We start from the raw sequence: 24,308 nt of genomic DNA, 5'->3' as shown, positions 1-24,308 counted from the left end.
GATGGCACCTGTCTTTCAGAGAATACATTTATAAAGTACCTCTCAAGATTTCAGATAGCACGCTCCATATACTGTAGTACTTTAAATGTAGTAAAATTACAGTAGCATCATTTATGGTTTCATAACACAAAACAGAACATATTGTTGTGTGATAACAATATATATATCACACATTAGTACTGATAAAAAGCTATTGATAAGGCATACATATACATGTACTGTACATACATACATATGTAGTGGAGAACACTGCACTTTGGACAACCACAATGTTTTTAAATGTGCTTAAATTAAGTTAGAGTTGAGTTGAGTTGAGTTGAGAAAGTCACACACTCAAATGTTCTCATCTGCTGTGAATTAATAGACCAACGTAGACCAAAGCAAATATTGGTCTATTAAATCACAGCAGAAGAGAAAATTCAAATGTATGACTTTAATTATTCAACACTAATGTAACCATAAACTATGACAAAGTTGAATCTGTTTCAATAACCAGAACACAAAATGGGAAATGGCTTCTCTCATTTACCTACATGTTGTTATTTATTAAACATACTAAATAAAAATGCATGCAAGTTGAGAAAATATACAGTTCTAATCCTATATTTCCTAGAACATTACATTCTTTTAATATCTGAGAGGCCTTTAGTATTCATTGGTATGCTGCTCTATGAAGCTAAAATGTAAGCAGACATATTTTATCAGACACATTTCTATAGTACAAGATCAATAAGAGTGTCAAACAATACAATATTCCCTACCTCCTTCCCTTCCTCAAAAGAAGTGCTGTTTTGTAGATGGTCTGATCACACAGAGGAAAGATAACAAACCAACTTAGCACCTTTAAAAGTTAACAGCTGTATTTACTTTAAATGCACCTGTCCATTACAACATATGGATAGAAATATGCTATGTGAACAAAAACATGCATAGCTTGGAAAACCATTATTCTATATCTTGCCTATTGATATATCATAAGTAAGTTGCCTGCTGTTGGCTTTTCCAGTGCTACTGTAATACAGGAGTGTAACTCACCTTGACGGGTTGCTTGGCAGTCCTTCAATGAGCTCCTTGCTTGTTCTTATATAGAGAGATGAGTGTTCAGTCAGCAAAAGTGACTTGCTATATTTGGTTATGATGTTTTAAGTGGTTTGGCCATGTATTTGGTCCAGTGAACACATTCAGTGTCTTATTTCAATGTCATCAGCATACACAGACATCATTTAGATGCAACTATAATTCATAATGATTTCAGCTCTTGATCCTAATCAGTTACTAACTCTATTAAGAGATTGTACATTCTGTGTATGTTCTAATTATTAAGAAGTTAGACATTTTATTTGACACTTTTCATTTTTTAAACTAAGGGCACTGAGAGAGCACAGACCTCATCAGCATGTACAGTGACATTAGGGTACCAATATTTTTAGGTGACAAAATGTAAAAAATAAATAAATATATATACTGGTGGTGCATCACGTTGCAGTTTATGAGCAGCTGATTTTGACACATAATGGGTGCTCTTTGGTTCTGTTCTCTGATGTATCTCAGCTACTTATATATATATAATATATATTTTTTATTTTTTTTGTATTAAAAAAAATAAATATATATATTTTATTTTATTTTTTTTATTGAATAACGTGCGCATACAGACATTCAGCCATACAACAAAGAACACACAAAATATTGAGACATCAGTTCCAATCAATCAGGGAAACATTGACGATACAAAGTGCAATTCAAGCGACTAAAACCAACAAAAAAAGAAAAGAAAAAATCTAATTCTAATAGATAAATTACAAATCAGTCTTAGTCAGGGGCTACTGAAAATAACTTGCATAAGGATAATAATGTACGTTCACCTTTCTTGTTCTTAATGAGGGTCAAAGTATTCATGTATGAATTGAGCTCAATCAAAACAGCTACTTAGATATAACAGGCAATGTTAATACAATGCAATACATAGCGTTTTCTCGGAACTGCGCCCCCACAGGCTCTGCGAGTAAGTGCACTGTCGTACTGTCATAAAGTTATCAGGTTGTCTTTTTCTTCTTCTGGCTTCCTCCATGATGTTTCACTTCGGTTTTCTCACCTCCGCCATGATATCATCAAAAAACGCATGATATCCATAGACGCCGGAATAGTTAGCTACTACTGTGTTGTTTAAGCACAACGTTGCGCATGCGCACTTCGACTGAATGCTGCGTCCCGGGGGCGCGGGTTTTAAAAGGTAATAAATGTCAATGTATTATCTTTCTGAGTAGACTGTTTGGACGATTCAGCTTACTTTTAGTAAATCTAATTGGAAAATTAGCACTAGACACATTAGTAAAGGTCCAAATATCGCGATGTATTGCTTTAACGAAAGTGAAATATAATTAGTGGATCGGGATCTAGGATCTAGGATCTGCTTCTTTGGTCCATGCTACACCCTTCCACAGAGTTTCTGGAAAATTGGTCTGGTACTTTTTGCGTAATCCTGCTGACTGACTAACTAACTAACAAACTAATGAACTAGCACACACAGGACCAAAAACATAACCTCCTCCCCCGGACTTCATCCTCGGCGGAGTGAATGGTCACCCCTGCAGGAATTGAACCCACAGTATTATAGTAGAATTCTGGTAATTGCCAGCCTCTGTCCAAACCTACAGTATGGGATTATAGTTCTAGATTATCACTTTTGCTCAAACAGTATATAGACAGCATTATAAATGATGCCTAAATTACATTGGAAGTTGAACAGGCTTCTAAAGACTCGGGGTTACATTTCAACTGCTATATTTAGAGTATGCCAGTTGTGATGACACATTTCTTAACCTTGTATCAATGATGGTGTGGTAGAGGGTATGGGTGACTTCAGACATTATTTTGTGGACACTGTTATGTGGACACTAATCTCCTTAATGCACCTTGGCACTGTGGAGGATCCCACTTTAGCCATGGATAAGCACTCAGATGTCATTGGCATGCTCTTGCAAGTCTTCCATGTGACAAAGGAGCAGCATTGGGCCTTACAGTTGTCATACTGTGAACTAATGACACCCCTCTGTAGATAAGGTTGCACACATACTTACACAAGGTTGCACACATGAAGGCCCTCGAGACCCAAATGAACAAAACAAAATATATATTTGGTTTGTGTGTGTGTGTGTGTGTGTGTGTGAGTGGGTGTGTGTCTGTGTGTGTGTGTGTGTGTGTGTGTGTGTGTGTGTGTGTGTTTGCGTGCATGTGTGTGTGTATGTGTTTTTCCTACATTATATTAATTGTATTCCAAATTGAAAAGAATATAGTATATTACAAAGGCTAGATAACAAAGGCTAGATAACAGATGAATGAATAGAGAGAAAGACATTCAAGATATTGTATTTATCTAATTAACCCAGTCCCAGGTGGAACGCTTGGAGGAGGGCCCAAACTCTTGTATTAATATGATACGGATGTTCTTTCATGGTTGGAATCAAACACAACGTGTCATCTTCTGTTAATGACATCTTGAAGGCCTCTATGCTTGTACATTGAAATATTTTTCATTGCTACGTTTAACTGCCCCCCACGGATGAAATCGGAGGGGGAGGCTATTAAAACAATGCTTGTCCATTTGTACGTCCTCTGAGATGTACCAGAGCCAACCACTAGGAGTGCTACATTTTTGCTTTGTACACAAAAAATCACACCCAAGTGGTGAAGTACACGGTCTGAGATACAGTATGAGCAATCTCTACTGCCCTCTATTGCTTGTGAAATGATATTGCCGACTCCTGATTAGTCTAAATCTCATGCTACGAACGGACACACACGGACACACATATCACATAAAGAAGCGGCTGCACTGTTTTGTTTCATCCCATTGAAATGAATGATGGAATGTTCAGTTGTTAGCGTGTGGCGGTTTGTCATTTGAAAATATCCACACATTTTGTAAACTGATTAATAGAGACATTAGTTAACTGTTACTTAATGCTTAATAATGCATTAACTAATGCTTATTAATGCACCCTTATTGTAAAGTGTTACTGTTTAATCAGTTTTACTTGTTAAGATTCTCATGGGTTAGTGTATTATAATCATTCGAAAATAAATTCCATGTTTCCACTCCACTCCATCATTGCCACAAAGGAACATCGTGGATGGGGGACAATATGTTGACTGTGTACTTATTGTACTGCAGGACATTGTTAAGAATGTCTGTGAACACTGCCCAAACACTATTTGCATATCTCCCTTGTTAGATGAGGAATCCAGAGAACAGGTGCCGCTTTGTGTAGATTGGAAACTTGCATTGTGGTCTTAAAGAGGCAGGCTTATTTTTAAACCACTTGTTTTAATGGTGTTGTTCATCTGTATGTCTAGATAGATTGACTGGGGACAAGGCTAAGCTTGCTGCTTGACAAGTAGTTCCCATTCTTCCACCTAAGAAAGACGACACTGGACTGGTATAGATAGCCTAAGGGCTGAAAGGACATTCAGAAGAGTTGACACGGAAAACATTCTGAGGAGTTCACGCGTTGTAATATAGGCGTATATACTCAATAAAAATGTGATACTCGATCTCCTATCCGCCAGTGTGATCTTATTTGGATGAAATACAAATATAGCTGCCTGCTCAGCCAGTGCTCTAAGAGCTTAGCCATTTGTCATCCAGATAACCTTTGATATAAAGTTGTCTTGCCCTTCACTCTGGGGCTTTTAGCCCCTTTGGTAAAACTACTGTACAGTAAGTCACAATTTTGCTCCCATTTCTAGAGGAAAACATAGACTTCCTTAACAAAATAATTTGTTTAATTTACATCCATTTGCCTTTGTGGCATGCATATGCATACTGTAACCATCAGCCTACCATCAGCCTACTCTTGGAATTACTGTACTGTAGCTGTATGGTAAGTCATCAGTTAATTTGCTTCCAATACTATAGGACTTTTTATATACAGTCAATTGGATTTGCCCCAAGTTGTCAAGTGCTGTTCCTTGATAGTTCAAAGGATACATGAGTACGGGATAAAACTAATTTTAGCAAGGACTGAAGTTGTGCTTTAGATCAATAGATATATCAAAAGGCATTCTTTAGGGATATGTTTATATAAGATACTGTAGTCTTGCCTTTATCATTTCATTGTACAAGGTACCTGTATTTTGTACAATATGGACAATTAAGATCCTTGAAAAATAAAGATCCTTGAACTCAACAGGTCTGGACAATTAAAGTGATTTATGAGTTTGTTCTGAAATTAAGATTAGTATCTTTCATCTTCAAGACATATAAAAGCCCTTTTTTGTGATTTTTTGAGAGGTTGCTGTCATTTCTCATCATTTCTACTAGAAAACAAACCTCCATTTGAAATATCTCAAGAACCTTAAAGCAGATGGTAAACAGTTAAGATGGTGAGGCAGTGGCTTGGAGAGTTAGAAAAAGCAAGCTGGGTTGAAAATCCCAAACTATCTCTTTACACATACATTGAACATGAAGGCTAATAGTGTGTTGTACTGTTAATTATGAATCCATGGGGTCACTGTGTGATACTAATGATACCCTGCTGTGTTTATATTCATTACAGGCCACCTACTCTGAAGCTCATAATCTACTGCAATCATGGCAACGTGGTACTGTATATGGTTACTGTGTGTGTGTGTGTGTGTGTGTGTGTGTGTGTGTGTGTGTGTGTGTGTGCGTGTGTGTGTGTGTGTGTGCGTGTGTGTGTGTGTGTGTGTGTGCGTGTGTGTGTGTCTGTGTGTGTGTGTGAGAGAGAGAGAGAAGGAGAGGAGAGGCAGGTTTATGTCTTATTTAATACATAAGAACGCTGTAGTCTGAACATCCCTTCAGCAGCTGATACCTCTTTGAAATAAGCATAGACTTATTGCCTTAAAAATCATTTTATTGAGCATTTCATTGTACATGGTACCCATCTTGTACATAATGAAAATGAAGATCCTTGAATAATAAAGATCATCTTGAGACATACAGTATTAAAACAGTTTTTTTGTGCTTTTTAGATAGGTTGCTATCGTTCCTCATAATTTCCACTAACAAACCTCTATTTGAAATATCTCAAGAATCTTATGGCAGACAGTGAACAGTTAGGATGGATCAGCAGTGGCCTGAAGGGTTAGAAAAGCAAGCTGGGTTGAAAATCCTGAGCTATCCCTTTAGAAGGTTAGTTATACATTCTGTACATTGAACATGAAGGCTAAGAGTGTGTTGTACTGTTAATTATGAATCCATAGGGTCACTGTGTGATATGTATTATATTCTGCCGTGTTTATATTCATCTCAGGCAGCCCTGAAGCTCACACTCTGAAAAATAAAGCTTGAATATAGCTTCAAAATGCTAAAGGTGTTATTAGTGCCATTATCAAACCATGCAATAACAGCAACCTGCTACAGTATATGTGTGTGTGTGTGTGTGTGTGTGTGTGTGTGTGTGTGTGTGTGTGTGTGTGTGTGTGTGTGTGTGTGTGTGTGTGTGTGTGCGTGCGTGTGTGCGTGAGAGAGAGAAAGAAAGGAGAAGAGACTAAGCTGATGTAAGGCTGATTTATTTCTAGTTTAATACACTTGACCAAACATTTGAGCAAAAATCATGTTTCTTGATTTGTTTCTACTCTGCCTTGGTACTTCCTTTTTCACTCTTCATCTTTGCCCTACAAGTAAATTCCAAATAGAAAAACAAAACTCAGCCCAGGAAAATTTAATCTTTTCTTACAACACTGATATTTTGAACATTTTTATGAAAACAATTGTTCTACAGTACTCCTACCATGACCTCAAAGTGATCATAACAATATGAAGAGCTATTTTTCTGCAACATTTTCTATTGACATTTCCATTGATCACTTAAAGATCACTATCATAATCATTATGTCTATACCTTGCCAATTTCACGGCTCTTGACTCTCAGCTTGTTGACCTGGGACTCAGAGATGTCAGCACGCTCCTGGGCTTCCTCCAGCTCATGCGTCACCTTCCTGTATCTGGACATGTGAGTGTTGGCCTGCTCCTCCTGTTAGAAATACATCATTTAGTATGAAAAAGATATGTCATATTATTTTGGTTCGGTGTTACACTTTCTACTAATAATGACATTAACTCTTCTTGTGGTCTCGGGGGCGGCTGTAGCTCAGTTGGTAGAGCGGGTCGTTCAATGATCGAAGGGTCAGCTGTTCGAGTCCTTGAGCAAGACACCTAACCCCAAATTGCTCCCAATGAGCAGGTTAGCACCTTGCATGGCAGCTACCGCCATTGGTGTGTGAATGTGTGTGTGAATAGGTGAATGAGAGGTCATTGTAAAGCGCTTTGAGTGCCGCTAAGGTGGAAAAGCACTATATAAGTGCAGTCCATTTACCATTATGTTCTTAACATCATCACCATTAATCACAAAAGCCATCAATTACAACAACAACAGCAACAATACTGTACTCACAGCCTCCTCAGCCTGTCTCTTGTAGGACTTCATTTTCAGCTGCAGCTTGTCCACCAGATCTTGCAGTCTGTTTACATTCTTCTTGTCCTCCTCAGTCTGCAGTTAACAGAAGATATCAATATCCCTTCAAGTGGTCCTCTGCAGTAAATTCTACATGTTCTGATTGTCATAATCAATATGAATGTTTGTACTGTACCTGGTAGGTGAGCTCCTTCACTCTCCTCTCATATTTACGGATACCTTTGATAGCCTCAGCTCCACGTCTCTGCTCAGCAACAACTTCAGATTCCAGTTCGCGCACCTTGAGGATTGTAACTCCAATTTTAATCAACGACAATCTCTGGTATTCAGTGTAGGCAACGCACATGTGTACTCTATGTCCATACAATACCTCAGCATCCAGTTTCTGGAGCTGTTTCTCTATGTACATACCCTAGCCTCCAGTTTCTGGAGCTGCTTCTTTCCCCCCTTCATAGCCAGGTTCTCAGCCTCGTCCAGACGGTTCTGCAGGTCTTTGACCGTGACCTCCAGGTTCTTCTTCATCCTCTCCAGATGAGAGCTGGTATCCTGCTCCTTCTTCAGCTCCTCTGCCATCATTGCAGCCTAGTAATTTGAATCCTTTATATTGACTTTGTAGGTGAAATATCCAATCTTGTACTCTGTTTAGTTATTCTATGAAACACAATTCATGTTTGTAGGTAAGACACTGTACACTGTACTCACATCAGTGATAGCCTTCTTAGCCTTATCCTCTGCATTTCTGGCCTCCTGGATGGAATCTTCCATTTCACCTTGAACCATGACAAGGTCAGACTCCAGCTTCTTCTTGGTGTTAATGAGACTTGTATTCTGAAGACATAAAATTAAGTCATTACATATCAAAACTGCTGTATGTCACCTCATCTGCTGCTATGAAGAGAGACTGTCTTATCCACCTGGGAGTGCAGCAGTGTCACACGCTCACTAGCGTCCAGCAGTTCCTGCTCGGCCACTTTGCGGCTTCTGTCAGTCTGCTCCAGGGCAACCCTCAGCTCCTCAATCTCAGCCAGCATCAGGGTGTTCCTGCGCTCCACCATGGCCACCTGCTCCCTCATATCTTCCTGTACTCTCAGGGCGTCATCAAGGTGCAGTTGGGCATCCTGAAATGATGATGAATGTTATATTCCAACTCCTTTGACATTGAGCATTGAACAATGCAGTTACTGTAGTTCTACAAATTTAAACTGTACCTTGAGTTGTCCTTGTACGTTCCTCAGCTGTTTCTGGGCCTCAGCAGCCTGGCGGTTGGCATGGCTCAGCTGAATCTCCATCTCATTGAGGTCACCCTCCATCTTCTTCTTGACTCTCAGGGCATCGTTTCTGCTCCTGATTTCTGAGTCCAGACTGGTCTGCATGGAGTCAATCACCCTCTGGCTGTTCCTCTTGATCTGCTCCATCTCCTCATCCTTCTCTGCCAGCTTTCTGTCAACTTCACCTTTGAGCTGGGTGAGCTCCAACTGGACACGCAGAATCTTGGATTCCTCATGCTCCAATGTGGCCTATAAAATTGATTAATTAAACTCAAGGGCCTGTTGATGTTTTATCATATACATTTGTACATATTTGTAATAATTAAGAGGGACATATTTGGGGCAAGGACCCCCATAGGTAATATTACAGCCGTCTATAAGATGCTATATTTTTGTGAATACCTCTGCCTCCTCTAGAGCCGTCTGCATTTCTGCTTTCTCTGCTTCCACTGTCTTCTTTCCTTTCTCTAGTTCATGGATGGTCTTTCCTGTCTCACCAAGTTGTTCAGTCACATCAGAGACTTCCTCTATTGAAATGAAAAGCAGGGGACATTATCAATATGTAGATCCACATAGACACTTTTTATAGCATATGCATAGAGTAGTAAATGTGTGTTTCCGTCATTTCCCGTACGTTGAAGGTTCTTGTTTTCCCTCTTCAATGTCTCCAGATGGTCCAGAGCTTCTTCATACGAGTTCTTCATCTTGAACAGCTCAGTGCTGAGGGAACGAGCCTCTTTCAGAGATCCCTCCAGCTCCGCCTGGCCCTCCTCGAACTTCTGCTTCCACTCTGACAGAACCTGAAACATGATGCACAAGTGAATGAATAAGTTGAATGATTTTCAGTATTTACATGTATACTGGTATACAGGTATACATGTATTCTATGTCGAACTCTCACCTTGTCAAAGTTCCTCTGTTTCTTATCAAGAACAGCAGCCAGAGCATTAGCTCGCTCTACATCAATCATGAGGTCCTCCACCTCTCCCTGCAGTCTCTGCTTGGTCTTCTCCAGAGAGGAACATTTGGAGTTGGTGGCCTCAATACACTCTTCTGCATCTTGAAGACGCTGGGCAAGCTTTTTCCTGTGAGAACATTTAACAATGTAGTATTGTCATTTCATGTATTGATTGTAGCATGGTTCTGTAGAATCATTTGAATATAAAACAATAATATATTACTTGGCCTCCTCCAGCTCCTCAGTACGCTGGATGGCATCAGTCTCATATTTGGTTCTCCACTGAGCCACCTCACTGTTGGCCTTGGACAACCCACGCTGCAGCTCAGTCTTGGCCTCCTGCTCCTCCTCATACTGCTCTCTGAGCAGCTCACAGTCATGGCGCGATGATTGCACAGAATGGGCCAGGGCATTCTTGGCCTATTGGTCAGTGACATTTATTTTAATTGAATCTATAGGAATTTCTCTTTTATCTACACAAGTATTGGACTGATGCTTTCTAAGACTGATGCTTTCCCCACACTTAAAACATTTGTAATTCATGATTCCGTTATCTTACTAATTTTACTGTTTACACCATTTATTATGTGGAAGAGTTTTAACTAAGATATATCACCAAAATTACATTAAGTACAATAAAATTGTAGATTAAACTCTCAAATTGTGGTTTCATACTCTCACAAAGAACCCAATACACACACAATACAGTGTAGTGGTAAAAGTATTTGTGTACTGTACCTTGACTTCCTCTTCAATCTGCCTCTTGAGCTCCTCAATTTGCTGGGAGTAAGTTTGCTTTCCCCTGGTCAGCTGGGTAACAAGAGACTCTCTCTCTTCCAATTGACGACTGATTTCACCTAATTGAATAGATGGGAAATTTATAATGTATTTTTTATTGATTATGTAAAATAATAACCATGTGTGTGTATGCTTTATAACTTACAGTAACAAACAGTTACAGTAAAAAAAAAAAAAAAAGTACATTATTTGGCACTTACCATTCTCAGTCAGAAGCCTTGCTCGTTGCACACTAATGTCATTCAGTTGACGTGCATTTTCTTCATTTTTGCTCTTTAATTCACTCAGTTGATCTTCAAGGGTGCGGCACATTTTCTCAAGGTTTCCCTGTTAATAGTTGAAAGTCATTGAAACATTTTTGCTGACGTTTTCTTTTTCTAAGCAGAAACATCTCTGTAAAACACAGCTCTAACCTTTGATTTAGCAATTGCCTCCATGTTGCTGGAGATGTCATCAATCTCCATCTTGTATTCACTTTTCTCCTTCTCCAGCTTTTGCTTGATACGCTGAAGGTTGTCAATTTGCTCTCCCAGCTCGGCCACACTGTCAGCCTGCTTCTTGCGGAGAGCAGCTGCGGTGGCTTCATGCTGCAGGGTGGACTCTTCAAGATCCCGACGCAGCTTCTGGAACTCAGCCTCACGCTTCTTGTTCATCTCAATCTGAACAGATGTGGCACCTCCAGCTTCCTCCAGCCTCTCACTGATCTCCTCAAGTTCCCTGGAGAGATCAGACCTCTGTTTCTCCACCTTGGCCCTGGCAGCACGGTCAGCCTCAATCTCCTCCTCCAGCTCCTCAATACGGGCCTATGGAAACAACCAGATTAACCCTGACCCTAGCCCTAACCCTCCTCCAGTTTGTCAATAAAGGCCTGAGATGTACAGTACATTAGTTTGTTTTCAGTTATATGAATTTACATAGTTTCTTTCAGGAAGAGAGGAAAATAATTATATTTGTTGAATTTGAATTAATGTAATTGTGTCTTTCAATTTAAAGCTTGCCTGGAGTTCCTTGATCTTCTTCTGAAGCTGAACTCCAAGTGATTGTTCATCCTCAATCTTACTGAGGAGTTGGCTAGTCTCAAAGTCCTTCCTATTTTGAAAGTAAATCAAACAGTCATATGAAAGTTAAAGAAAGCATTTTTGTTGTGATACAGTAGGCAGTATGAACAAAATATGTGTTCTCATCATTGTCTATTTATTTACTTCTTGATCTTCTCGTCTGCTTGCAGTTTGTCATTCTCCAGATCCATTAGTGATTCCTGGGCCAGTTTCAGGTCTCCCTCCAACTTCCTCCTGATTCTCTCCAGGTCCATGCGGATTTTCTTCTCTTGCTCCAATGAACCTTCAAGCTAGTACATTTGAGAAGAGTATCCCCTCATATATTGAGTGTATTGACAATTTCCATATATTATAGATAATATACAGATAGATAATATACAGTTTTTAGATATATAGACCTTTGTTTACTCAAATGTAATTTACTCACATCATCTACTTGCTGTTCCAGCTTGGCTTTGGCTTTGGTCAGAGTGTTGACTTTGTCTTCCTCTGCCTGGAGATCATCAAGAGTCTGCTGTTGGGCCTCTTGGAGGGCTTTCTTCTCCTTGGTTAACTTGACAATGCTCTCATCTTGGGAAGCCATCTCTTCTGTCAGGTTTTTAACCTACAAACAATAAAACAAAACAAATTACTTGGTGTTCAGTTAGTAGCCTATTCTATTTCTAGTGAAGTAAATATCAAAAGTTATTAGGGAGCCAGGCACCGAAGGTGTGATGGTACCCTATTGTAACTGGTAGTTGTATAATAGTTTTGTCTGCCATGGAAGTCTATGGCAGTCCATAGAACCATATGGTCAAAAGTTGTGAAAATTGGCACACTCATTCCCAACAGTGCCATAACCATTGTCACCAAGTCTCACATAGACACCTCAAACACTCTAGCACCATCAATGTGTCAAATTTGGAGGTGCGTTTATGCCCACAAGGTTTGACCCATATGCCCTTTTTAAAAAAAATGAGGTATCTTTGGATTCCTTGGCTCAAACAGAATTAAACACACCCTATCATGGATTTTTCTCCAATCAAAATTGGCCATACATGGATTTTTGATTTTCATTCAAATGGCAAAACCGCCAAATAGGTAATGAGGTTATATCCCAGCAATATTTAGATGTATCAAAATCAAATTTGGCAACCTTATTGGGGACAGTCCCATGACTCCTGTCACCAAGTCTCATGTCGACACACCACCAATGTGCTTAAAAGCGTCAAAAGCCCAATCGATTGCTGTAGCGCCGCTATATTTAACCTTGTTTTCAGTGGCGTGTTTCTCCTTCTCCACTTTGGCCAAGGTGAGCTCCAAGTCATCAATGTCTTTCTTAAGCTCAGAGCACTCATCCTCCAGTTTCCTCTTCTTGGCAGTCAGCTCAGCATTGATTTCCTCCTCGTCCTCCAGTCTCTCCGTTGCCTCTTTGAATTTGCCTTCCATCTGGATCTTACTCTTAATGAGCCCCTCACACCTTTCCTCAGCATCAGAAAGGTTTTCATTTTCCTATAGAAAACATTTATATTTCAATTGCGATGCCAAATGACATCATAATATAACAACAGAATTAACAATACATTACACTTTTTACATTACATTACAGTCATTTAGCTGACGCTTTTATCCAAAGTGACTTACAATAATTGCATTTAATGTAGGAAAAGTAAATGTACTACCACTGTACTTGCCAGAACAAACAAGTGCATCTCCTTTCTAAAACAAGTGACTAAGAGCGTAATCTAGTGCTGAAGGCAAAGTGCAAGAAAAGCAAGCTAAAAATACAATAGGTAGGCTACAATACAGAGCTAATACACCGTTAACTTACATTGGCAACTTGTAAGAGCAGGTCATTGTTCTGCTGAACTAGAGAGACCATCTTCTCTTCTAGCTCTTTTTTCTTGGAGAGTGCCTTCGCAAGATCCTCCTTCATTTTTTCAAAGTTCTCCTTCATTTGAGCCATCTCTTTCTCAGTTTCAGCACTCTTCAAAAGAGGCTTGATCTTGAAGTAGAGCTTCATCCATGGCCAGGTTTTCACATTCATGAATGAGCGGATGTTATATTGGATGGCATAAATCGATTCTCTGTTGACAACAAGCATAGAATTAGAAATGACATTACTTTTGGTGCATGAGCTCTGGAAGTCTAGAGTTAGTCTCGGTGTTTCCCTCAGTAGGATAGTACACATACCGTCTTTCCATCATCTTCACAAACTCTCTCCTCATGATGAATCCCCGGGCGAGAGCTTGAGTCATGGTCACCAAAGCCGCCAGTTTCTCATCTCTCATCTCCTCCAGCGTCCCCAGCATACCAGCTTTGAAGAACACCTGTTGACATTTTTAACAAAATGTATTATTTTGGCCAAAATGTCAGGTCTGCTCTGTTTTTGTATCACCCACTTCTTGGATATTTAAATAATGAATCCTCTTGAGAGGAAATTATGCTGCCCTCTAGTTCTTCACCTTAGTGTGTCCAAACTTGTACTGAGATGCGTCCACATTGATTGATCCCAAGAGCTTCTCTGAAGCCTTCTTGTTGTCAATGAACTGACCATCAGGGATGACAGAGGCATTCAATACTTTGTATCTAAAAGGAGTTGGAATACAACGTTTTGGTTTGCAATATATTTGTATTGAATTATACACTTCAACATAAAGAAAGTAATCACTATATATTACTTTTTTTAACCTCAAGGGTACAACAATTACCTCTGCTTGAAGTCACCATAGAGGATTCTGCTTGGGAAGCCCTTCCTGCAGATTCTGATACCTTCCAGCACACCATTACACCTCAGCTGGTGGATGACCAGGAAGTTCTCCATCAGACCTAAATCATGACCCAACATCAAATGTATAATGTAATGATTGTAATATTTAGAGCCTCATCAATGCTAGTAATGGAATTGACTTTAACAATGTATACTCTTAATGGCCTCTTCATCTCACAATCCCCACCTGGTGTCTTTGATTCATTTGGAATCAAACAGCGCACAAAGTGAGGATGAGTGCTCCTCAAATTTGTCATCAGCTTGCCCAAGTTTTCCTGCAAAAATAAGAAATGTTATAATTTATACATTTTTAATTCAGATTTATAATGAAGATCGAAGTTGCTACTTTTCAGCCAACTCCATTTTAGTTTTTTTTTTTACCTCCGGCCCAGCGCCAGCGCAGGGCAAGAAGTAATGTTTTCAGGGGTGTTCGTTGGTTTATTTATTTGTCCATTAGCAGGATTATGCAAAAACTACCAGACTGATTTTCATGAAACCCAGTGAAGGGTGTAGCATGAGCCACCTTAGAACCCATTACATTCAGGAGCAGATCCAAATCACGGCGCTAGGCCACACGGGGATGGGCCACCATTCACCTTCATTCATTTTTTGGACTCAGAAGTGAAACATTTTCCCCATTCATTGTCAATGGGAGGAATTGAAACGGCTTTATCTCGACCTAATGAATGCAGCAATACCAATGTCCTGCTCGCATGCATGTGCGCACGCACAGAGCCACAAAATGCATTCATGGGCAGAGGTCTGTGCTCTCTGAGCACCATTTCTAGTAGTTGTTGTTGTTTTCGTTTTTTTCTACAAACAAATTATTTACTATCGGTAAAAGCATAATAGAATCATCATACCCTGAACAGAGCAGAAACAGTCTGGAAGGATCCACCTTTCTTCTTGCCACCCTTCTTGGCTTTTGTAGCATCTGTGCACAAAAGATTAGTTTTCAACCTGTTATATTATGTGCTTTCTGAAAAAAAATATAATTTAATTTCATGAGACAAATCTCAGTAGCACTGATCATTATTGGTCACCACTGTTATTTTACTTATCATGAACATGTTGCTAATCATACTTTTATAGATTACAGGACAAGATTATTACTTCCTTCTGCTGCATAAAAGTTTTTCATAACATCAAAAAATATCTTAGTACTGTAAATCTATCATTAATACTTTACCGTCACTTCCATGAGCTGCATACAGCAGAGCCAACAGTTTGACTGAAGACTTCTGGTAGAGCTGAACAACAGAGTCATTCAGGGGATCCTTGTTTTTGTCCAACCAGCCTGTGATATTGTAGTCCACAGTACCAGCATAGTGCACTAAAGCAAAGTGGGCCTCAGCCTTGCCTTTCCCAGGCTTAGGCTTCTCAAAGGCCTTGGTTTTACCAAGATGCTGGTCGTGCAGCTTGTTCTTGAAGGTTGTGTCTGATGCCTTGGGGAACATACACTCCTCTTCAAGGATGGAGAAGATGCCCATTGGCTGTTGAGATAAAAACAATAAAAACAAGTTCTGTAAACATATGAAATATACTAGATGTCTGTCTCTGATTCTGCTTGGCAATTTAATAGTTTCTACCCACCTTCTCAATAAGCTCAATGCAGGCAGCCAAGTCCATACCGAAGTCAATGAATACCCACTCAATTCCCTCCTTCTTGTACTCCTCTTGCTCCAGCACAAACATGTGGTGGTTGAAAAACTGTTGCAGTTTCTCATTGGTGAAGTTGATGCACAGCTGTTCCAAGCTGTTGTACTGAGATTTAGAAAGGAAGATGTGATTTATTTACAGCATTGCACAGATATGAGCATGTTAAGAATGATGAAGGAATTGGTCATTAACATTGATGTCTACTCACATCAAAGATCTCAAATCCAGCAATGTCCAGCACACCAATGAAGAACTGTCTGGGCTGCTTTGTGTCCAACATCTCATTGATACGGATGACCATCCACAAGAACATCTTCTCATAGATTGACTTAGACACAGCCGCTACCGAGTTGTTTACCTGATAAAGCAACGCATTTCTTCTCAAAACGAATGTATCATATTTATGGTAAAGTATGTTTTTTCTGTTAAAATAAAGTATAGAACATATAGTACGCGTTTCAAATACTCTTCTCATTAACTTTATTCCAGAATGTAGGCTATTACCTGAGGCACAGTCTGTCCCTTGGTCACCATCTCATTTCCGACCTTCACTCTGGGGTAGCACAGAGCTTTGAGCATGTCAGCAGAGTTCAGGCCCAGAAGGTAGGCGATTTTATCAGCCACTGATGAGAACAGAAAGTGTTTATTCGTATCATTATGTACTGTAGCCACAGTAATACTGTACCTGCAATAACAACATTTACAAAGTAACTGCTTTATCATATTAATACGATTTAGCGGAATTGGTTATTACAAAGTAGAACAAGGAATATAGTAACATGGTAAATAATATAAATGAATGTTTTCACAGCTACAGTACTTACAGTATGCAGCCCCCTCCCTGCAATTAACAACATTAGTTGCCCACTGAAAAGGTACTGACATACAGTATAGGTTATTAAACATTTACCCTCATTGCCATCAGGCTCGGCCTGCTCCTCACGCTGCTTCTGCTTGAACTTCATATTCCCATGATGCATCACAGCACCGGTCAACTTGTAGATGCCAATTTTCTCCTCAGCATTGAATCCCAAGATATCAATTGCACTCTGTGGGAAACAAATATTGAGAGATTGAAGTTTTAATGTTCTTCTATTAGTTTATTAGCAATTTTCTGGGTTCGGACAGACAATTAATTGGCTAATCAAAGCTTTATTGTTCAATTACTGCAGCTTTTTACTTACATCAGTGGCAATGAACTCTTCTGTATCATCAATGCTCTTGACTTTGATTTCACCATGACTGACCATAGGATAGTCATAGGGGTTTGTGGTGATCAGCAGAGCCTCTGGAAAAGAATGACTTACTGTGAGTAACTATATTCCAGAAGTGCATGGCACGCTGTGAATTCTGTCTGTATTATAATTTGTCTCACCTAGAACATGAGGCTGGTGTCCAGTCATGAGTTGATAGAAGATATGGTAGCTTCTCTCAGCGGACAGCTGGAATGTTACTCTGGACTTCTCCAGCAGATCTGGATAGTAAGGTTTTTGCATGAGCAGGGCTAATTTACAGTACTTTAACATGAATTAATTAATTCAATGAACGATCAAACACGACTTACATGTTTCAATATCGGCAGAAGCCAACTTTCCAGTTGTTCCAAAATGGATTCGGATGAATTTACCCTGACGATTTTTAAAATATCCATTAGAATATAACTTTTACAGTATAACTTGTAGCCTACAGTAATTTATGAACTTCAAGATAAAAACTTACGAAGCGGGAGGAGTTGTCATTCCTCACAGTCTTGGCATTACCGTAAGCTTCCAGCAGAGGATTGGCTGCAATGATTTGATCTTCCAGCGACCCCTAAAGGTGAGATAATATCTGTTATAGATTATGTAAACATAAACATCTGTTATAGATGATGTAAACATCTAGTAAACATCTCCATAATACCAAAAATATGTTAATAATATTGGCACACCTTAATTTTGCCAGCTACGGCCTCAGATTTCTTTGATCCTCCAGACACTGCGATTGTCGCAAAGTACTGGATGACACGTTTGGTGTTCACAGTCTTTCCTGCGCCAGATTCTCCACTGGAGAGGACACACATTTTTGAACTCATAACATATTTGAAATACTCTCTGTCAGATTAAAAAAACAGTTGCAATATAATAATTTAAATTACTCATATTTACTTAATACTTACGTGATCAGGATAGACTGGTTCTCACGATCTAGAAGGAAAGCCAATACAAGTGAGTTTTTATCATTTATTGTACATTTGATATATTAATGTGGTAAATATTGGTGTTTGTTTACCTGTGAGCATGAACTGATATGCATTGTCAGAGATAGAGAAGATGTGAGGAGGGGCCTCAATCCTCTTCTTGCCTCTGTATGCCTGAACTACCACAGAATCGTACACTGGGAGCCACTTGTAGGGGTTCACAGTGACGCAGAACAGCCCAGAGTAGGTCTGAAAGAAGTAGATTGTACTATTCACATGTCTATCCCATAACTATTCACATATGTCCTATTGACATATATCCCTTATCACACATACAGTAACATCCTGTATCTATTCATATTTACTCTATGTATTCAAACAGTATATATACCATATCTATTCACATATGTCCCAAATCAATTCACATAATCTGCCATTTCTATTCACATATGTCCCATATATGCATAGCATCTATTCTCATATATCCCTGCATAGCATCTATTCTCATATATCCTCTACCTTATCTATTCACCTATATCCCATAGCTATTCAATATTATTACATTATTATCACATAATGTATTCACAGATATACAGTACTAAATCCTAAATAGAATGGCTGTACTTATTGCTACCGTAAGACTCACATAGATCATCCATGCTGCGTAACGCTCTTTGAGGTTATACAGCACAGTAGGCTCGTTGAGGTGGGTCATCATGGCCATATCCTCAATCTTATCGTACTTTGGAGGGTTCATGGGGTGGATGTCATCCTCTTTCACAGTAAGGACCTGGGCACAACAAACATTGGATACATCACTGATTTCTCAAATATTATAAACGTTTTACCACAGTTTAAATGAATAAAATTAATGGATTTGTAGATGTCAAATATCCACTTACTTTTCCACAAAGAGTTTTAACAGTGGCCTTGCCACCATCATTGCTCTGAAGAACCCCTTTGAGATACATTTCACTGGGTTCAACCACAAAGAAGGCTGTTTTCGCATCAAAGGGGGTGTTCTGAGCCTCAATCCTCTCCCTCTCTGGCTTCCGGAGGAAGATGGAGGCCGGGCCAAAACACGCCATATCCTTGTCTCCCATGATGACTCTTGACAAGACAAAATATGAATGTTTTACATCAATTTGTGAACTTAATGAACATGACACAATTGTATGGATACTTACAGGACACATACCTTCCCATTAAACAGCTTTACAGTATGTATTCCCTATCTTGTCTATTCAAGTCTATCCAATTAAACCTAAAGACTAAACCAATGTAAACAAAGCATGTTGAAAATTAAAATAGAAATGTTTTACCTTGTCTGTGGCCAAGTGCTTCAGTTGGTATGTTGAACTACAGTATGAAACGATAAAGAATTAAGAAAAAAACAGAATATATATTAATGCTGACTTATTATTATTATTATTATTATTATTGTTGTTATTATTATTATTATTATTATCATTATTATTATTATTATTATTATTATTATTAGCATTTTTTTTATGTTTGCACAAGCAAGTATACAAAATAAATGATGAAGGACAAGTGAAACTTGGTCACTGGTAAATTAGAAAGGAGTTTCACTCACCTTTGCTGTCTGCCTTGTTAACCCAATGAAGAGTCTTAGACACTCTCTTTTATAGGGAGATGTCTGCTCACTCAGTAGCAGCCTTCCAGTTATGGTCATGCCCCTTTTCTTAATTTGGTCATGTGTGTCTCCCCTATCTCATCTGAACATCATCACCGATGCCACTCTCTCCACTGGACACAATAGGCATTGACAAAATTGACTAGGAGCTTGGGAACAAGAATGTCATGGGATTCGCTTTAAGGATGATCAGAAACATCAAATGTCAGTTTTACTGTAGGAAAATACATATTTAGGCCATGCAACTGTGTATAATGGTTATCAGATGAATGTTGTTTCATGGAATACCTCTAAAATGTTTGAGTTATCTCATGTATACTGTGTCCAAAATGAATCTGAATGAGTCTGAAAAGCCACTGCTTCTGAATTGAACTTGATGGATTTCATTGTTTCAAATGTCTCCTAAGCATTTGCACAAGGGATCGGTTGATGCTAATTTAAGCCAAGACCTATTATGCTCCTGCACCCCATCTTTCTCTATAGGAAAGGTGATACTGTATTTCCAAATTAGGGCTGTGTTAAAAGTATTCTGTTGTGGTCCCTTGTGTGATAAAGTTGCATTAAAAATGTGATACTCAATATCTTTGGCTTGACTTTATGTTCTTATTTGGACTTATGGAGAAATATAGCCTCTTGCTCATTCATGCCCAAGCATTATGGAGAGATTGTTTACAAATGCATTAAGCCTCAACTGCTTACTATGTGACAGATACCTTTCAGCATCCAACTATTTTACGTCCTTTAAGGCTGGACAGTTTCTTCAGGATCTAAATGTTGCTAGTATCGTCACAGCTGTCCCCTCTTTCACATGACATTTGGAGGACAGAAACTATTTAAGTCATTTCTTTGTCCAATTGCTTGTTTCTCTTTCCAGAATGTTATTTTCAAATCAATTAATAGAAGCGTATGTCTACTGATACTACTAATACTGTACATATAATCACTGTAAGCATTGCAATGCAGATTCATCTCTATTTGGAAATTACTTTATCATGTGTACTCTCTGGAGTGCAATATACAGTAATTATATAAGCGATATACAGTATACAGAAGCATCAATTCAATCATATCCATCTTGAATCATTAAACAGGAGCATGTCTGGGGGATATTATTTACAGATCTTCTAGCAGATCTGCATACAGATGAGTTGGACTTATAAACTGACCTTTTGGAGCTGATTCTTCACACTATCATTGACGATGACAGAGCTGACCCGCTCTCCAGAGGTCATTGAAGCTTAAGTGAGCAGCTGAAATATTCTTCTATGTGAACGGCCTGTCTGTCACCTAGAGCGACTCTTGGCCCACAGCTGCAACACTCAGAGAGAGGAGTGGGCGTGTGTGTGCGTGTGTGTGTGTGTGTGTGTGTGTGTGTGTGTGTGTGTGTGTGTGTGTGTGTGTGTGTGTGTGTGTGTGTGTGTGTGTGTGTGTGTAAAAGTCAAGGGGATGTTTTAGAGCTGATGTCTGACGATTCATCTTTTTTATTTTATTTTTCTACAGGTGAGCACCAATATGAAAGCAGTGTGAGTTAACTAATTATATCCCTCTTTCAATTATTTTAATATTGATTACTATAAAGATTTAGTCTTATTTAAAAAAAATAGTTAGTTAAAGGTAGCCATAAAGTAGGATTTGCTTTAATACTTTGATTTAGTAACTTGAATCATCCTCTTATCTCATATACTATTTGTCTATTGAATGGAAGACAAATGGTATTATTACATCATATCTAGTCATGCTCTAAATGTGTCTTGTGTTCAAATGAATAATATGCTAAAAATACATGTAGGCAATATTTATTCCTAAATTTTCGTTTCAAATTTCATTGTCACATTTCGATTCGAAGTATGATGTAGAGCACTAAAGGTTTTCTGTTGTTGTCGTTGTTGTTGTTGTTGTTGTTGTTGTCTGTTGGTACTGTTGTCATATTGTTTGTCGGTATTGTACTGCAGTTGTCTGTCTGTCTGTCTGACGGCGGCTGTATGGCACATGATGAATTCCGAAAGGACCAGTAGATAATCTATTTATCCAGGTACAATAAAGGACCAGTAGATAATCTATTTATCAAGGTACAATATGCAGTGAAATGTTTTTCTGGTTAAGTGTGCTAATATGTAAAGTAAAAAGTAAAAAATATATTTAAAAAAAATATAAAAGTATAAAATAAAAAGTAATATATATATATATATGCATACACACACAGAAACACACATGTATTCACAGAATGTAGATATGTATATTCTATCTGTTACAAATATAAGGTGCTGCTGTGCTGTAGCTACAGCACTGAGTTAAGCATTGTGTTGCCTCTGGGTATGAAATGCGCTATATAAATAAAGCTTTAATTGATTGATTGATTGATTGATTGATTAAGTCAGAGGTGTGTAGTGAGTAGTGAGGTTAGTGTGTTATGGAGGAGGGGGGCAATAAGCAGGCCTAGGCGATGTCCTCATTCAAGATCCGTCTGGCCTGAAGGTCCAGTAGAAGCCCCTCCTGATCCTCTCCAGGTTGGCCTAACGGATGTGGTACCTTCTCCCCAACAGAGAGAAGAGGCCGTTATCTGGCTGGCGGGGATCCTTCAAGATTCTCCTGGCCTTGGTCCTGCACCACCTGGTGTAGATGTCCTTGAGGTGTGGGAGTGGAGTTCTCCTTCCTTGATGTTCTGCTGACCGTACCACTCTCTGCAGGGCCTTTCGGTTCTAGTACTGCTCCCGTATCAGGCAGTAATGTTCCCAGCAGGATGCTCTCAATTGTGCATGTATAGAAATATGCATATGTATTTAGGGAGACCTTGACATTTCTTCAGATATCTGAGGTGATACAGTCTGGCTTCCTCACCACAGTGACCCTAGCTGTGTTCGGAATCGCTCCCTATTCACTATATAGTGCACTATATAGGGCGTCAGCCATTTTGTTTGTAGTGTCCGAATTCTCCACAGAATTTTCGTTCCCTATATAGTCCACTATTTATTACCCACAATTCACCTTGATTTGCAGGGAACAGTGCATGTACCCTACATTTTATCCGTTCCCTAGGTAGTTCACTACATGGTGAACCCTATATAGGGAATAGGGAGTGAGGGAACGAGGGAGCGATTCCGAACACAGCTTATGTTTGTTGTCCATGTCAGGTCCTTGGTGATCTGAACACCAAGATACTTAAAGTTATCAATCCTCTCCACTGGGGACTCATTGTTGTGTGTTGTCTCATTGTTTAGAGGACTGTAGATCCTCCCCTGCTTCCTCCATTAGCATCTCCTTTATCTTACTGACATTCAGGTGGAGGTTGTTGTCCTGATACCACAGAGCTAGGCACCCCACCTCCTCCAAGGCCTTATCGTCATAGTTGGAGATCAGTTCTGCCACAGCTGTATCGTCAGCAAACTTGTCGATGGAGTTGGAATCTTGTGGTGCTCCCATGTTGAGGGTGAGGGAGGGGCTGCCTACTCTCACCACCTGAGGTCTGCCCATCAGGATGTCATGGATCTACCTACAGTACACAGCGAGATGTTTAGTTCCAGGTCCCTGAGTTTGGTGATGAGTTTGGAGGGGCTTATGGTGTAGAAAGCTGAACTATAATCAATGAACAGCAATCTCACATAATTCCCTTTCCTTTTGTCTAGGTGGGATAGGGCAGTACGAGGATGTGGGCGATGGCGCCTCCTGTGGAACTGAAAAAGGGAACACTTAATTGACTTTGCTAGGGATGGGGTAATATACATGTACATACATTTTTCAAACCAAACCTATGCCCCTGGTTAAGATGAATATAGATCTGTTTGGACTGCCACAGTTGTTACAGTGCTACTGTGCTGTATTTATACACCCCACCACATGTACTGGACAGAATTTCTAGGTTTATTTTGAAGCACCAATCAGAAGGTCAATTCAATAATATCAAGTGTTTTTTTATTTTTTATTTAAATCCCACTAGCTTTAGGGTTTAAAAAAGCAAGATAGAACCTTCAACCAAAATATTTTTCCGATCAACAGTATGTTCCCTCAACCTAAGATTGAATATGCTTGCTTTTTCCCAGCAAGGACAGTCAGTGTGTTAAAAGCATTCGGTGGCGGTTCCAAGTTCCAGTGAAAATGTGATACTCAATATCACTGACCTCTATGAACATTCTTATTAGGCCTTTATTCAAATATAGCATCTTACTCATTCATGCTCAAGCTCAACCTGATATATTATTTTTATTTATACAGTTTACAATAACAGGAACAGTGCACATTAATCAACATTTCTGTAAATGTGCCAGTTGTAATGAATTTGGCTCATTTTTGACTGCAGTCCTTGGGCAGGTGTAATGACAGCCTCGAAAGACATATAAGATCATTAAAATAGGAACAGCAACACTAAACATACAGCATAGCACTAAGAAGACATAAAATATTATAAAACAAAACAATTATAAAACAAGGACATCAAAGCATAAAAGTCTGGACACACCCCTGCCTAAAATACTGCAGATTAAGTGGGGCCTACAACACAGAGTCTATTCTATTCCCCATTGTTCTTATATCAATCAATCAATCAAAG

At 39.1% G+C, this 24,308-nt stretch overlaps 1 protein-coding gene across 3 annotated transcripts; it reads right to left on the bottom strand.

Annotated features, from left to right (window-relative positions):
• Positions 1 to 6,621: 6,621 nt before the first annotated feature.
• LOC311311448 (myosin heavy chain, fast skeletal muscle-like) lies at positions 6,622 to 19,211 on the bottom strand (the record flags this gene model as incomplete). Of its 3 annotated transcripts, XM_084441165.1 has the most annotated exons (39): positions 6,622 to 6,639; positions 6,867 to 6,998; positions 7,419 to 7,514; positions 7,615 to 7,719; positions 7,851 to 8,021; positions 8,142 to 8,267; positions 8,354 to 8,557; positions 8,648 to 8,956; positions 9,110 to 9,234; positions 9,342 to 9,507; positions 9,609 to 9,792; positions 9,889 to 10,085; positions 10,404 to 10,522; positions 10,664 to 10,790; positions 10,877 to 11,266; positions 11,462 to 11,552; positions 11,666 to 11,811; positions 11,949 to 12,125; positions 12,770 to 13,012; positions 13,332 to 13,587; positions 13,694 to 13,830; positions 13,966 to 14,089; positions 14,212 to 14,329; positions 14,458 to 14,545; positions 15,134 to 15,204; positions 15,460 to 15,763; positions 15,864 to 16,034; positions 16,138 to 16,287; positions 16,434 to 16,552; positions 16,840 to 16,978; positions 17,114 to 17,217; positions 17,305 to 17,403; positions 17,494 to 17,557; positions 17,649 to 17,741; positions 17,860 to 17,974; positions 18,088 to 18,115; positions 18,201 to 18,357; positions 18,755 to 18,898; positions 19,011 to 19,211. In XM_084441165.1, 39 exons carry the CDS (start codon positions 19,209 to 19,211, stop codon positions 6,622 to 6,624), a joined length of 5,808 nt encoding a protein of 1,935 aa, XP_084297291.1. The 3 variants fall into 3 exon arrangements, with proteins under 3 accessions (XP_084297291.1, XP_084297292.1, XP_084297290.1); XM_084441166.1 differs by lacking the exon at positions 6,622 to 6,639 and having other exon boundaries at positions 6,861 to 6,998; positions 15,134 to 15,187; positions 15,455 to 15,763; XM_084441164.1 differs by lacking the exon at positions 6,622 to 6,639 and having other exon boundaries at positions 6,861 to 6,998; positions 15,466 to 15,763.
• Between the last annotated feature and the right edge of the window lie 5,097 nt (positions 19,212 to 24,308).

This window comes from Borostomias antarcticus (assembly GCF_949987555.1).
Source record: "Borostomias antarcticus genome assembly, chromosome: 7".
NCBI classification, from domain to species: domain Eukaryota; kingdom Metazoa; phylum Chordata; class Actinopteri; order Stomiiformes; family Stomiidae; genus Borostomias; species Borostomias antarcticus.
This window is presented reverse-complemented; position numbering and strand designations above follow the sequence as displayed.